At 44.0% G+C, this 15,619-nt stretch overlaps 1 protein-coding gene across 1 annotated transcript; it reads right to left on the bottom strand.

Moving 5' to 3' along the window:
* Positions 1-6,877: 6,877 nt before the first annotated feature.
* On the bottom strand, positions 6,878-7,684 carry LOC136454175 (zinc finger protein 3-like). Its single transcript, XM_066454700.1, has one exon. The coding sequence runs from the start codon at positions 7,682-7,684 to the stop codon at positions 6,878-6,880; it is 807 nt and encodes a 268-aa protein (XP_066310797.1).
* Between the last annotated feature and the right edge of the window lie 7,935 nt (positions 7,685-15,619).

Genomic DNA, 15,619 nt, shown 5'->3' with positions numbered 1-15,619 from the left:
GCCATATCTATGCATCCTCACCGTAGCCACCCGCCCACCTTTCCGCTAGGTCATGCCCCTAGTGTGGACTCCCGCACGCCTCCCTTCACATCAGTGCGGCAGCGGCTGGGGCCTGCCTCCCCGCCCGGGCGCCTGGCCTCCTCCACGCTTGCGGCAGCCTCCTCCCTACCGCCTTATGCGCCCCCGAGCCCACCCCAACGCCTATCTAGCCCGACACCTGGACATGCATTGTGGGGAGGAGGACCTTGGCAGCGCCTCAGGCGTTTGTGGCTACCAATGCTGTCATCCGCTTAGCCCTCCACTACCACATCCCCGCCACTCCGGCCTCCCGTGAGCATAGCACTATTGATTTGCTTAGTTAATTTAGTTAACCTAGTTATTAAATTTAGTGACCTAGTTAGTGCATTTAGTTATTTAGTTATCTATTTTAGTACTTAGTTATTAATTGTAGTTTATTAATCTACATAAAGGACCCCTGTGTCTTCCATACCACATCTCCTCCGTGAGCCATCAAACTTCTACTGCATAACCATGTCTTCCTAGAAGTCTAACCCATTTCAAGTGCCTGATTGGCATGAGCAGGCGAAGTGCCATTGCGGCTTTAAGACAATCTTGTGCGTCTGGACAGATCAACTTCCACGAGACAAATACAAGTGTAGGTACTTCACATGCCTAGATTTGGATGACGACTTCATGGTAACGACGGTAGCTAAATCTTTTGTTTCTCATTATCGTTTGCCAACCTAATTCCATGACATCTACAACTACACACGTAGCCATGCAAGTTCATCGAATGGGTGGATCGGGTGGCGCTGGCATGGCCACCCTCACACACCCAATGGAGGTGGAGAACAAAGGACAATACTTTGTCAAGATGAGACTTAGGCTCGCGAGGTGGAATGATATATGCGGGTTGAGCAAGAGCGGCGATTGAGGGTGGATCAAATCCTTCTAAAGGCAGCAAGGAGGATGAGCTTGCAAGGAGGTAGGAACAGTTAAATCTACACGACGCAACCATCAAGCGTTAGGAGGAAGAGCTTGAAGCTCATGAGGCAGCTCCCAAGAACAAGAGAGACATGAAGAAAAAGGATACAGCGAAACCATCTTCAGGGCACGAGAGAAAGGGGAAACAACGATGCTACAACAGTGGTGGAGCTCTAAACATTAGAAGCATAGAGTTCCACACGTGCCATTGCAAGTTGTGATTTGTTTAATTTCCCCAAGTCATGTTAGGATTAGTGATGGGACTATTTAGCTTTACATACCTAAAGTTCCACACATGTCATGCATTGTTCCTTGTACTATCCATGTAGTGTTAGGTTTAATCAAATGTGTCTGTTGCTTCAAATGGTTGAAAGACCAAGCAAGTTTGGAAGTAAACAAGTAATGTTTGACCACCTAACCAACCTACAACTCCTAAGGACTGAAAATGAACTAGGGTTTATGTTGGTGACATGGCTTGAAAATGCTTCTAAGTGTCCCTATCAAGTGTAAGCCCTTTTTTCATGTTATTGCTTTGACCAAAGTAGAATTTTACTTTTTGTGTGAGTTCTGGTGTTTAACCTTTAATCAAAGTTGTACATTAGGTCATTTGCTACAAACTTTATTTTTGGAACAAACCCTAAATCAGTCTCTAACCTTGTCAAATAGTCGACACAACTTTGAATCTGATTTTATTTTCCCTTCCAAAATTTTGTCTAAGTCCATGTTTGCCAGTTTTAACATGCTATGTGTTGGTGTGCTTCCATTTCAAAATTTGTGGGCCAACCTCTTTTAAACCCTAAATAGAAGTTGTAGTACTCTAGAAAAACTAGCATGCAAAAAACACAACTTTGTTTAGACATTTATTGATCTCCAAATTTGAAATCCAATTCAACAAAGGAGGGAGACAGGGAAGGAGAGAGACCGGGAATAAGGAGACGACTACGTGGGTGTAACACCCCTGATGTTACGAGCTTGCATAGCACCGCGATTTAGGCCTAAGTCAAATTTTTAAAACGAGTTTCTCGGAAATTTTGATTTAAAACGTACTTGTCGCGATGAGGGAATCGTGTGTGATTTAACTTTGTGGACTCGAATCAACGCCAGGTTAAATTACTCAGTACATAAAGATATTTAGGAATGTCGAATGACGATGCTAGCGAACGGTTTGTCCTGTTAGATTAAGCATGAAAATCAATTTTTATAAATAAAATAAAATCCATTAATAAATAGAACGATATACATATATATAGCTTTTAAATCAAATTTAAATTTGAGCTTTGTTGAAATTTTTCTATGCCTAGACGTTGCAAATTGTTAAAATTAGTAAACCATTATATATACACACACACACACGTTACGCCGATAACTCTAAAAAAAGGCAAACGTACTCCTACAATGGCGCTAGTGCATCTCTGTCCTCTCTGTACAAGCTCTGTTGCTTGCTCTTTCTTCTCTCACACGTCTGTCTTCCGTGTCTCCCTTGCTTTGCCTCTGTCTGCCCCTATCTTGTCTCTGTCTGTCCTCTGTGCTGCGCCGTGCACTCTCTCCTCTCTCTCTGGACTTTTGTTGCACTACACAAGGACGCCCCGGCAGCCCACGCCTGCCCTCGTGCGCCTGTCTGCTACTCTCGTGCGCCTTAAGCTGAGGACCGAGCTACACCGAGCCCCGCGAAGCCCTTGGGCGCTGCCCCACCTATGCCCGCAGCGCCGTTTTCTTTCTCTCACCGAGGCCAGCGCGTGGCTCTGCCTCGCTTCCTCTCCTCCGCGTACAGCACCCCGCCTCGCTACCGTGGCAGTTTCCACCGCTGTCACCGCGCACGCGAAGGCACGCCCGAGCCATGTTGCTACGCCCTGCTCTAGGTCTACTCGTCGGTGCTGGTCCTTCCCCGCGTCGTGCACCTGGGCCACAGCAACGGCCTAAGCCGAGCAGCAACCGCCCGAGCCTGGAGTACCGCCACGGTCCCATGCTGGACCGCATCCGCAAGGCTGCCCTCGCCAGCTGTCGTGCCGCACCCACCCGCGGGTGCACCGTGTCTGCCCGCGCTGCTCCACCTTCGGTCGCGCCGCCACCACCCGTGCCGTCCTAGAGCCGCCGTTGCCCCACGCATCGTCCGCCCGGCTCGCCCTACTACTGTTGCCGCCACGGGCTCCGCCTCCACGGTACCATCCAGCCGGGTGCGCGTTAGGTCCGCTAGAGCCTACGCGTTTGCACCTCGCCTCCCCGGTCCCCTCCATCGCCGTTGCCGCCTGTCGTGTCCGCCGACAGTCACCAGCTGCCGTGGCCGGGCCGCCACAGACTACTGCTGACCAGATTAGGGCTAGACATGGGTGCAATCGGTCACCGCCCTGCCGTGCGGCCGGCCAGCTCGTCCTCACCGCCGGTGAACCGTGGACGAGCCGGTGGATTGCTTCGTGCTCTGTTTTTGTGAAGAGGAGAAGGTGAGAAGGTGAGAAAACACAAATAGAGAGTTTTACCGTGTCCATTTCACAAAAACGCTAGACTCATAGGTTTGCAATTAAGGGCTTCGTTAATTTGAGGAAAGGGGTTGTTTCGCAAATGTGCTGCGCCTGGGCCGGCCTACGTTTCCGCCTGGGCCACTAGCGCTGCTAGGTCGGTCGCCCCGTGTTGGGCTATCGCCTGCCCCGCTGGGCCGCTCACGCCAGTGCGCGCCGTGGGCCGAACCGCGCTGCTGGGACAGCCACCGCGCCTGGGCCACGTTGCGCGGATCCCTGCCTTTGGCTGCTGGGCCGAGTAGGTGATCACTGGCCCATTTATTTTTCTAAAGCAAATTCTAAATTTGCATATAAGGCAAATTTATAAAATCAATATAAATCTGTGTAGTGGTTCAAAAATTATGAAACTAATTTTATTAGGTTTCTAAAATCAGGATCTACCTGTTAGTATATTTTGTTCACATAGTTTGATAATATTCTTAGAAGCTATATAATTAATTTAAGGTACTTAATATTGTAAAAATATAAACTTGTAGGAAGTGTTGTGATAAATTGGTAATAGTCTTGGATCTGAAAATTTTATAATAGGCTCCTAGCGATATTAGGTACTCACTGTAATTTTTGTAGCTCCAGAATAATTAGTTGCTAGATAGATAATGATGCCTATGTCGAATAATGATTAAATTGATAGAATAGAAATAAAGAAACAACCTTGGTTTATATAACTAAAACATTCGTTGGGAAATAACGCCTTATTCGCCGACATGGATATGTAGCCTAAGTACGGACGTCGTTAGAGAGAGCTCGTTAACTTGAGAGGCGTAAATCGTATTGTACGAATCATGGTTGCAGTTGATTAATTACTTCTTGCATTGTATCGCATTGCATATTATATAGGTACGATGATGGGTCAACGGATCAAGTGAAGGATGAGTGGGAACTGCAGATGGTGTGATGGTATTCTCTCTAGGAGATAATGCGATGGGCTTTCTATTCAGTTGATGGTGGATGATTTGAAGATGCAGATACTAACTTTTTAATATATGTCTTACCCAGGCAAGCCCCGGTGCATAGCCCATACTTTTCTACAGTTTAAATCATATTTGTGCATTAAGTTTTAAGGAGTTGATTGAAACCCACTTGCATATATATATATATATATATATATATATATCTTTATCCTATGAGTCTTACTAGTATGACAGGGTCATGTAGAATGCTATGCTATAGAACTCTGGTAGAAGTCGAGTGATTGTCTGTCACTCGTGAGAGATATAAAATATATTATTGGATTATTATCACTTGAAAAAATATAAATGGTGGAAAGAAAATGGTGACCGGGCAGGGTTATGATTTGGGTATTGGTGGGTGTAGGAGGTTGTGTCGCCGTGGACACGGGGCATAGCTTGGTTACACTGCTTTCCCTGTCTGTGTCGGTTAAGGACCGATCGTTGCATAAGCCATCGAGGCAAGTCACAAATTTATTATCCCGAGCACGTACTTGTGTATGGACGCTTGGAAGGCTTGTTGCTCTCTTGTCGTGGGTTCTGACTCTTTTTGGACCGACTGTTAGGATTTTATTTTTGGTGGAGGAGGTCCTTGCACCGCACTAAGTTCAGGACTCAGGGGCGGGGGCTTGGAGTCCCAGTTTGGACGAGGACCTAGGACCCCAGGACAGGAGAGTGGTGGGTTGGTCCTGCTTGTGCCTTGGGTACAAGCGGGGCGTGTGTTTTCGGGGTACCCAACTGGGGACTTTGGTTCACGAATCGCCGCCAAGTCGGTACGACTTGTCTTATGTCTAGCACCGTAGTAAGAACTAAAAGATAAAAGATGGAAAAAGGAAATCTGATTGCTTACCACCTGCTTGAAAGTAGCATATGTGCTTACATAGAATGGTTAGTTAATGAACCAATGCGGCTATTAATAAAAATCGAATATAAGGACCCATGCTTAGTAATGCTTCCTGCAAATGCAATAAACCCACAAGCCAGTTAGCCTTGCATATCCTTGGAGTCTTTTTCTTTCCTCCTGTCGGGTAAGTTTTGCTGAGTACAATTAAGTACTCAGGGTTTTATTCCCCCTGTTGCAGGTGACAGGTGCATCCTAGAGCTGACCCTTATGTGTGGATACCTCCTGATGGGCTCATCGATGATTCCTTTACGCTGCGATCGTAGTTGTTATTTATAACTCTCACTAAATGTTTTTATAAATGAAAGTTTCATAGCCGGTTGTCGTAGTTTATATATCAATACTTCGTCATGTCATGATTAGATATTTATTTTCGCTGTAATTCTGATCACATATTTAAACTGTTTATAACTCTGATAATATGATTATATTCCGCTATTATAATAATAAATATTATATTCTAATGTACATGTAAAGTGATGTAGGAAATGGTTAAGAATGATGTAAGCTTTGTTTTCTCATTTGTGATCCTGATGACAAAAATGTGGATTTTCGGGTTCTCCCCTGGGGTGTGCTCGACGAAACCGAGTAATTTGATGTTCTCCCTGGAGTGCTTAGTGTCTAATGGAAGACGAGCACTTCCGGGAGGCATTAGATTAGGCGGTTCTGCCATAGTGGGGCCCGATGACCATAGCTCGGTGTCGAGGACCATGGCGCTGAGCCGGTCGCCAAGTTACTGCCACGCAAGCCTCTGTACGTCGGCTCCACGCTACACAAACTCGGCGTCCTAGTCCACGGCGCCGAGACATGTTACCTTGCGCCGTAGGCCATGGCGCCGAGCCCAAGCTCAAAAAAAAACCGGGTCTAAAAGGATTTTTTTTAAAAAAGGCAAAAAAAAAAAAAATCAGGACGAAGGCCATACCCTGGTGAATTATCGTTGGGTGGTAGCCACGCATCAGCGAGACATTTGTGGGCGTTCGTTTCCTTAGCAGGTGGGTCAACAATCGGAGGGAAATAGGGTATGATCGGCGCGACCTGTCCCGGTGGGCTCGGCCTCGGCGTAATTATCGTGTACTCCGTATGTGCCTTCCTATTATAATGATGGTTACTATTACCATGTGCCGAATAAAGTCCATTCAAGGTAAATTACATTCTGTGATTCATTCTTTCCAAATATACACTCTGTCGAGCTGAACCAAGACAGCGCTAAAACCAGCATGAAAACACATGATGCCCTGAAATAGAAAAGAAGATAAAGTGTGGGGTACAACGGTGATACAGTTGTCGCCTAAGATGTTTTACTCCATGAGATGTCCGACTCATCAACACATGATTTTTATGAGCGCGATGCTAGTATGATTAATCAAAAGCGAAATGAATAACTTTTTTTTAGAGCAAAAATGAATAACTAACAGGGAGCAGCTACATAGATAATAGAGCAATCATATTCGCTCTTGGACAGTTCTCTTCTTCACTAACAGCAGACACTCTAATGGAAAAATGAACCCGATGGAAATGGAGCTCACGCTGAACTAGAGCTTGAGGTTCAGGTCTATCTTGCAACTCTGCGCCTCCTCCTCCTGCGTCGGCACTTCATGTGCGCCGCTGGCGGCAGCGCCACTGTCAACGGCGCCGGACCATCGAAGCCCAGCCATCGTGGAGTCAAGGACGGCTGGGGCAGGGGCCCTCGACGAGGAGCCGTAGCCGTGAGGCGAGTAGACTGGGCGGTCGGCACCGATGTGGCGGGTGAGTCCCGCCATAGATGGCTGCGTCTGCGCATGCGCGGACCATCCGTGGTGCACGCCGTAGAACGGCGCCGCGGCAGAGTCCCGTCCGAACCCAAGGAACGGCGACGGCCTGCTGCCGCCGGCAGAGTACGGCCAGGCGTGTTGGAAGCGGAGGTGGTGCGGCGGCAGGAAGGGGTCGGAACCTCCGTACAGCCCGCGCCCCGCCGCAGCTGCTGCGGCAGCGGCCGCCGCGGCGCCGTGCTTGGCGAGCGAGCGCTCGCGCTTGTGCGCGTTCTGGTGGCCACCCAACGCCTGTGAGGTGTAGAACTTACGCTGGCAGTAGTTGCATTTGAACGAGCGCTTCTTCTCCACGCCACCAGAGGCTGCTGCCGTTCCCGTCGCCGGCGACTTCTCCTCCTCCGCCACCATTGCCTTCTCCTTACCTTTTCCTGGCGCCACCGCCTCCACGGCCTTTGCCTCCGGCGGTTCTGAGCCGAGTGCGCCGAGGAGGTCGAGCTCCTTTGCCGACGACACTTCCTCCTCCTTCCCCGGCGCCTGTACGTTCTCCTCTCCGTCCTCCTGCTGCTGCACCCCCATTCCCTCAACCTCCATGGACGCGGTGCGGGAGCTCGATCCCTTGTCCATATGAATCTCGTTTCACTCTGCACTGGTTTTGCACTGGTGTGGAGTTATTGGTCGGGTTCGGTGCCTACTTATACAAGAAGGAAGGAGCTTAAATGTGGAGATAATCTGGGGGTTAAATGTGGAGATAATCTAGAGGAATTCAAGTTCACCTGCTAAATTTAGAGATCACGTACGCGTGATCACAGGCTGTTAATTTGCTCTTACCAAATCGGCGGGACAGCATGAAAAAAATTACGTCGTTTGATTTCGCCGCTCGCCTCCCGCGCCGATGCCGCCGCCCTACGCGCGCGCCCCCGCTCGGATCTCCTTCTCCTCGCGCCCCTCGCGGAGCTCCTCTCCTCCGCGCCGCAAGCAAGTACACTGGCTCTGAAACGGAAGGGTAGGCTGGTTCGCTGCTGGTGGTAGCTCAGTGTATTGCCTCGTCAGCAACTCATCAGTCATCAACAAACCTCCCATGAATTCGCATGGAAATCAACTGGAGATTACACGAAGAGATTCAGATGCCGATTCATTTGCCATATGGGATTGCCATTTGCAAACTTGATTCACATCATTAACTGCCGAGACCTGATCTGAACCTACTTGTTTGAAACACTGTAATCATCCTGCTCTTAGGCAATAGACCGCCAGAAGATGTTATGGATACTTTATGATTTTTTTGTAATATAAGTGGTTTGGCAGGGATCTTCGGTGTATATATGGAACGCTGGATTAATTTGGAGTGAATTAAGTCAGTGCATTAAGGACGTTAATAACGTCGACATGTATGGGAGGCAGGGTTTAAATTAATCTGGCTACGTTTTAGGGAGAAGAGGGCTCTGGAATGCTGGTAGGTTTCGCTGTTTCAAATCTCCAACTGGAATTGAAAGGGTTTTAGAGCCAGCTTTGAATGACTGCTTGTTTTTTCTTTGTTGCCGATTCAGTTTCCATGCATATCTTGAAATTGTTTCGATACTTATCATTACTATTTTAAGCAGGGAACTAAGATCAGCTGTACAAATTTTAGTAGCAACAGTAATTACAGTCAATTCCAGATAGGAACTCACTGTCACTCCATTTAACTTGGTTTTTTATTTTATTCTACTTTAGCTACGACTGAGTTTTTCAATGTTTATGTCACCCGACTCATAACATTCTTCTAACGTTCAGTTCAGTTGACTTTGACCAAAGAACAACAGGAACAAGTGCTCACCCAAAAAAAGGGGGGGCAAATGAACAAGAAGGAAACACGATGCATATGACAGACAAAGTCGGCAACAAACACAAATCTTTTGAATTAGTTCCACGAAGGAACAATGCAAGTAAAGATAAACTACATGACTACATTTACAAACCCTGGATTAAACCCTAATCAGCTGACCATGCATATATCTAATTGCTTATCGGGGAAAGTATCCGCCTCCATCGAGAGGCTCTTCCGTTCTGCAACGGCCGCGTGGCAATCCTACGGTGGTGTCTGGCCGATTGGTCTTCTGTTTGGGCCCCGTATGAGAGTTTGTCAAATTTTACTTGGTAAATCTTGTGATTTGTCAACTCCAAAATTATATGCCAAGTAAAAAAACAATCCATCTCCAAGAGTTTGATATTTTTGACTTGGTAAAATAAAAAAACCCGTTAACAAAACAAAGAGGCCCGCTAAGCGAACGAAGAGCCCCGGATGCCAAGCCGTATACGCGCGTATATTTGCGCGTGCGGATGGAAGATTTGCCAAGCTGCTATTGATGTCAAGCTGTTTTGCCAAACTGTTGGAGGCTATTTTTTTTTTATTTTGCCAAAATTATATGGATGCCAAGTTGAGATAGCTAACTCTCGGAGATGCTCTAATCTTTTTGGCCTCTCGTGGTTCCTAGCTCGGACCCCCTGTGCGTGAGTACCTTCAGATTTCACCTCTCCTATTGTTTCTTCCTCATGCCCAACCCACCGGCCACTGCCTGCCCTACTTCCTCCGCTCGACCTTCGTCAGTAGTCATTTCCTCCCTATTGGCTCCCGTCCGACGTCAGACCACAAAGGTCCTGCTTGGTTGCTTCGTTCGCGCGTAAACCTGGTAATGGACCGTGATCCAGACCATAGCGTGAGCTGATGACACCACACCACGCCGCGCCGATGGCGGCGAGGAGCACGCCTCCGCCTCCGCCTTCGCCGCCCCCGTCCCCATACCCGGGCCTCGCACGACCTCACGAACGCGGAATCGAGGACTGGCCTCCGCCACGAACACCACACAGATGGTTGAGCCCATTAGCAAACTGAAACATGTAGACCAAAACCAAGCCGGACTGATCTACTCAAACACTTAACCCAAACCAAATCAGCCAAATAGGATAACCAGACCAAAGAAACCGGTTTCGGCCCGAACCATTACCAGGTTTATTCGCGCGGTCACCATTGGATGCTCTCGACGGGAACTACTCTTTAGCACCCAGCACTCCCCTGCCTCTATCCTACGCCGCCGTCCTCAACTTCTCCCTCTCCGGCCTTCCTCTCAACCTCCTATTGTGTGAAATCCCGTCATCATTTCCAAGGGAGGCGGCGCTGCTCTACCCGTCTCGCACTCAGGTTTTCCAGGCGTGCCGCCTCAATCTTTCCCACACGGCTACGCTCCATGGTCGTCGCCCCTGTCCCTCCTACGCGGCCGCGTGTTCCTACCCCTCGCCGAGCTCCTCTTGGTTCTGTTGCTGCTACTACTGCTTCGAATCATATCGAAAGGATGGAAGGAGGTAGAGGAGCCCCAGAGGTTGCACTGCACCTGTGGCTCTACGCCTCTAACCTCCTCTAGGTAATCACTAGTAACAACGACTCACCTATAATCTTGCTGTTTATTGTGTTCGAACTGCAGGATTTTTTCCATCGATGTTGATTACTTCAGGGGGCGGAGCTTCCCATATGGCAAGGTATGACACTTGACATACCTCAATTTTTCAGCAACTCTCCCTCCTAAATCATCCCATGTCATGAACTCTATGAAGAGATCTCAATCTGTTGCTCTAAAGTGGTCTGAAGAAGAGAACGTATGAACACATTTGTTGAGAGAGCTGAGCCGGTACCATTGGCCTTGCTGTGCATCGTGCCTTGATGAGTTCAAATCCATCCTTAATCCCTCGGTGGCTCTATGGCCGTGTCCGTCTACGCGACTATGCTAGCAGCTAGTAGGCAAGGAGAGACCCCGCTAGCCCATGTCCCAATCCAATTCCATCAGCCGATCAGGATAAGGTGATTTAATTTGTGGAGTTGTTTTATTTGTTGGGTAATTAATTATTATTTTCTGGTTTTTAGTTGATTAATTTATAATAAAGCATATTGATTCAGGGAACAAAATTAACTAAACGTGATCCAAAAGAAGAACCTCGTTCCATTATTAAAAAAAGAAAAAGGGCAATGCCAAAAAATACCCAAAAACATGTATATTGTAATCTCGTAGATGGCCAATTTAATACAAAATTAATCAAAATTCCGCTCTTAACATTTTTCATATATATATTATCGTATGTTCTTGTTCATATATTTCGTACTTGGCGAATGAAAAACAATACAATTTTCATGTATATGAACCAACTTTAATTAAATCTTTTTCACAACACGTCTAGAGCTCCACCTCTCAATTAAGATAGAAGCAAGAGTTTATGTACAAAATTTTAATTTAAATATTACGCTACCTACGTTGTCTACTTTGCCGCTTCGCCATAACTTAATTTAATTCCTTCCTCCGCCACTGACTTCAGTAAGAGTCTACGCTGTAGTAATCATCTCTCTATGTTAGTGTAGTGCCCATGGCCCACTGCTGCCAATTTCTCCCACTGTGTTTATGATCCTGATTGTAGTTAGTGCAAACAATTTGAACAAAATTAAATAAGATGTAATGCCTGCCCTCTATGATTTTCTTTTTATGTCAAATTATTTGGGATAAATTTTCAAGATAATATAAAAAACATACGTTCCTCATTAATAAATATGATTCGAAGATGGAAAACCATGGCATAACTAGAGTCTTTTATTACAACTGGAGTGTTCCATCACCACGATGCAAATCCTCTTGACTGCAAGGTTACTAAGGTGGTGTTTAAATCCAGGGGCTAAAATTTAAGGGTGTCACATCGGGGTGTAAAATAGAAGTGTTCGGATAGTAATAATAAAACAAATTACAGAAGTTCTCAGTACTCCGTGAGACGAATTTATTAAGTCTAATTAATCCATCAGAAGCACATTGTCAAATCATGGACTAATTAGGTTTAAAAAATTCATCTCGCAAATTAGTCACAATCCGTATAATTAGTTCTTTTTTAGTCTATATTTAATATTTCATGCAGGTGTCCAAACATTCGACGGGATAGTGACTAAACTTTAGAGGAGGAACTAAACAAAGCCTAACTTTCTTCTTTGATTGACACTTCATAGGAAATTCAGCTATGGAAGCTGTCACACAGAATATGGAAGATGCAATATTTCCACTGTTCTGTGCTTTTTACTCAAGTGAGCCTCTTAGTGCTACACGTCTATGCATGTTCTCATCTCCTTGCATAATCGATTGTGGATTTAGATGTCTGTGCCATATAATTAATTCATCAGAGGTTCCTATGTGTGCTTTGAACCAGATTAACTGATCACACGTGATCACAAGGAGTTAATGTGGTGGAGATCACGGCTTTAATGCTCAGTAATCATCCATTTGTTTATTTTCAAAAAAAAAAGTAATCATCCATTTGTTCTCTGCTGATCTCGTTGTGTATCAACTGCCTCTATCTCTATCCTTCTCTGCCAACTAGCTGTTGTTGCATGCAGGATGTGAAGCCAATGCTTGCCTCTTTAGGACTTGCGACTTGTATGGAGAGGTTACCAAAGGTGTCGTAGTAAGTTTTGAACTAGAGATGCAATGCATGCCTTGTAGTCTCATTTAGGTGGAGGGGTGCAGTTGGCAATGGGAAAAGCGTCGCTGCTTGTGTATGTGGTGTAACACCCTAAATCATTTATTAAAACATATTATGGACATCATGTTTATGTGTTAATACATGTGATAGAATGTGAAGATAAATTTCTTGTAATTTAAAATGATCAATAAAAATGGTAAATGAAAGTTGATTCAATAGTTCATGTATATCAAGTAATTGTTGCCTTGTTTAAAGAAAATTCATATAAATAAAATTCAGAAATAAGCAGATTTGATGAGTTTGATGGTGAACATGATGTCCAACTAGAGAAAAGCAATGTCATGTTAATGGGGGCCTGCTTGCTCTGCTTTAGTTGATAGTTGGATCATGTAGTAGTTCATATGGTCTCACATGATATTGCATCATCAGATTGAGGTTGTTGATTCAGGTGTTACATAGTACTCCATGGCGAAGAATAGGAGAATCTGTTTTTGCTAACAATTGAAGGTAAATAGCGATCTTTAGATCACTAGGATAGAACTTCCTTTTCTTGTTGCTAGAACATGCAAACATGATTGCCGAACTCAGAACTGAATATGCAGACAAATCTCTGAACTGATTATGTTGACAGCTTTAGGTTTCAGTCATCTCTGAATATGCAGTCAGAAATCTGAAAAACAAATTGAATAACAAACTAAAAAACAAAAGAATGAAAAACAAATAGCTAAAAAAAAGACCGAACCTGAAGCTAACTGGGCTACTCTAAAACCATATATATCTACAGAGTACGGGTTTAAGTGAATCAATAATTTTTTTGCCATTGAAAAATCCATATATTGGGCAATTAATACCATTGATAGTCCATTTACTTGCCTAATATTGCTTGATTGCATCTCCCATTTAATTGAATACTGCTTGTCATGTGCTTTAATTTTCACGCCCTGCTATTTTCTTCAGCTTCCTGTTCATGTATGGTAATTGTGATGTGAGCCCAAACATGATTAGAGTGATTGTCTGTAGTTTTGTGTGTGAAGGCTAATGACCACTTTTTTATGATGTGAACAATAATATGATAGTTAATCAAGAATATTAATTTAACATATTTCTTTTTGTTTATGAAGGAGCACGTAAACTGGGTAGCTGTCCAATTTATACCTCAGATTTTAACTTGATCTTTGGATGATTAAAAATTAACAACTGCACAGAGTGAGCCGATATTCCCATGTCGAGAGCTTCTATAACTTGCATATCAGTTTGACATCCAAGTTTGATAAACTATAACTTGCTTCTGTAACTTGCATATCAGTTTGACTTTGTACTTCTTAGTATTATTATTAACTAGAAGTCATTATCATCAGATTTAGTTAAATTGTATAACTTTGGATTGAATTAATACGTACAATGTAGGCTCACACATTCAGATATTTTTGCAAGCTATTTATGTAAGTGGTGGATGAGAGGGTCTATTCTATCAGTCGTTGGTTCATTACTATCCATGGGCAGGCAATATATTAGCCCAAAGAGCTGCACCTACAAATCATTGTTTTTTCGATGGGATTTCTTTTGTTGTTTGTGCTAAGGTGGATATTAGCCGAAGGAGCTTCAGCTGTAAGTAAGACACCGCATCTTAGACTTGAAAATTTTATGGACCATTTTTTGATTGGTGACCCGCTGCAGCTTGGTGTCTGTGCAAAGCACGCTCTCTTGGTCGAACTATTTTAATTATCTATCTTTCTTGAAGACATATGTAATATTAATGTTCTATAAACATCATGTTGCAATATCTTTTTTATGTAACAGTAGAACACATGCTCGTACATATGTTATCATAGTATTATATTTTTCCATTGCAACACACGAGCATTTAGATAGAAGGAAGCATGATATTGTCACCTCTTTCATCTTAGATAAATTTATTAATTGGACTAGGTAAATTAATTCCTCCCGATTTTCTAAAGAGTTAACCAGCAGCGAGTTGTGTCCTTCCCATAAGGTACTCTTTATACAAGAACAAAAAATATGATACCTACTTATTTTTCTTTATGCAAAATAAAAGGACAGATATTCTATGGCCTCACTTATCTTTGAAGATTGGAGCAGTATTACAACAATATTGACGTGCCCAGCACATGTTTTTTTTATCTTTCCTTGTTTAGCTTATGTGCTGCTACAGGTGTGAACTTATTTAGGCTAACCTATATCTTCTTTATAAACTTTTTAGCCAATATCTTCTACATGGATCCAGTGGAAAATAACGATGGTCGCACTCCATTAGGAAACTTGACAAACACCACCAATTCATGTAACTGCTGCTATACATATGGATATAAATTTACTTTGGACCAACAATAATTTGCATTCATTATATATTGATCCATGATACCTATAATGGACCAGGTTGTGAGTGTATCCAATTCACAGACACAAGTTGACGATGCTAAGCAACGCAAACGAGAAAGGGAAAGAGCAATGTATGCGGAACAAAGGAATGAAATAAATAGGAAACGTCGTGAAAAATACCAAATAAAAAAACAAGAAACTACCCTCACTGGTGGATCGAGATGTGACACAACAATCAAATTTAATCCAATCAATGTGCATTATCCTTTGGCTCTTATTTATGGTGTAATAATTATCTTGTAGTTGATGGAGTTGTATTAGACAATGAAGACACAAATAACGATGAAAATAGTAATTGGTTGCATAGGAACGATTTCTATCAACCCATGCAGATTGATAAAGAGAACCTAGATACTATTTTTCTATAAAGTTCCTCCATGATTATAGTGTTATTGCATTATAATAGATGTTTTGTAAATATAAGTAAGATGTCGCTGTCTATATTTCCTAATATAATGCTAATATGTTATTATGTAGCTGCATCTGATTCTGCTAACACCATGAACCACCCTAAGAGAAATGAGTCAAAAAAATTATACGATAGGGAGCGCTATAAAAATATGATGCCTGATCAGAGGCAAGCAAGGCGTGAGCGTCAAAGGTTGCATAATAGTGAACCCAAGCGTAAGGAGACCTTGAAAA

This window comes from Miscanthus floridulus, chromosome 5 (genome assembly GCF_019320115.1).
Source record: "Miscanthus floridulus cultivar M001 chromosome 5, ASM1932011v1, whole genome shotgun sequence".
Classification (NCBI taxonomy): Eukaryota; Viridiplantae; Streptophyta; class Magnoliopsida; order Poales; family Poaceae; genus Miscanthus; species Miscanthus floridulus.
The sequence above is the reverse complement of the archived record's forward strand: the minus strand, read 5'-3'. Positions and strand labels throughout refer to the sequence as shown.

Excerpts from the sequence above, each read along its gene's own strand:
- LOC136454175 (XM_066454700.1), bottom strand. The coding sequence starts at position 7,684 with ATGGAGGTTGAGGGAATGGGGGTGCAGCAGCAGGAGGACGGAGAGGAG.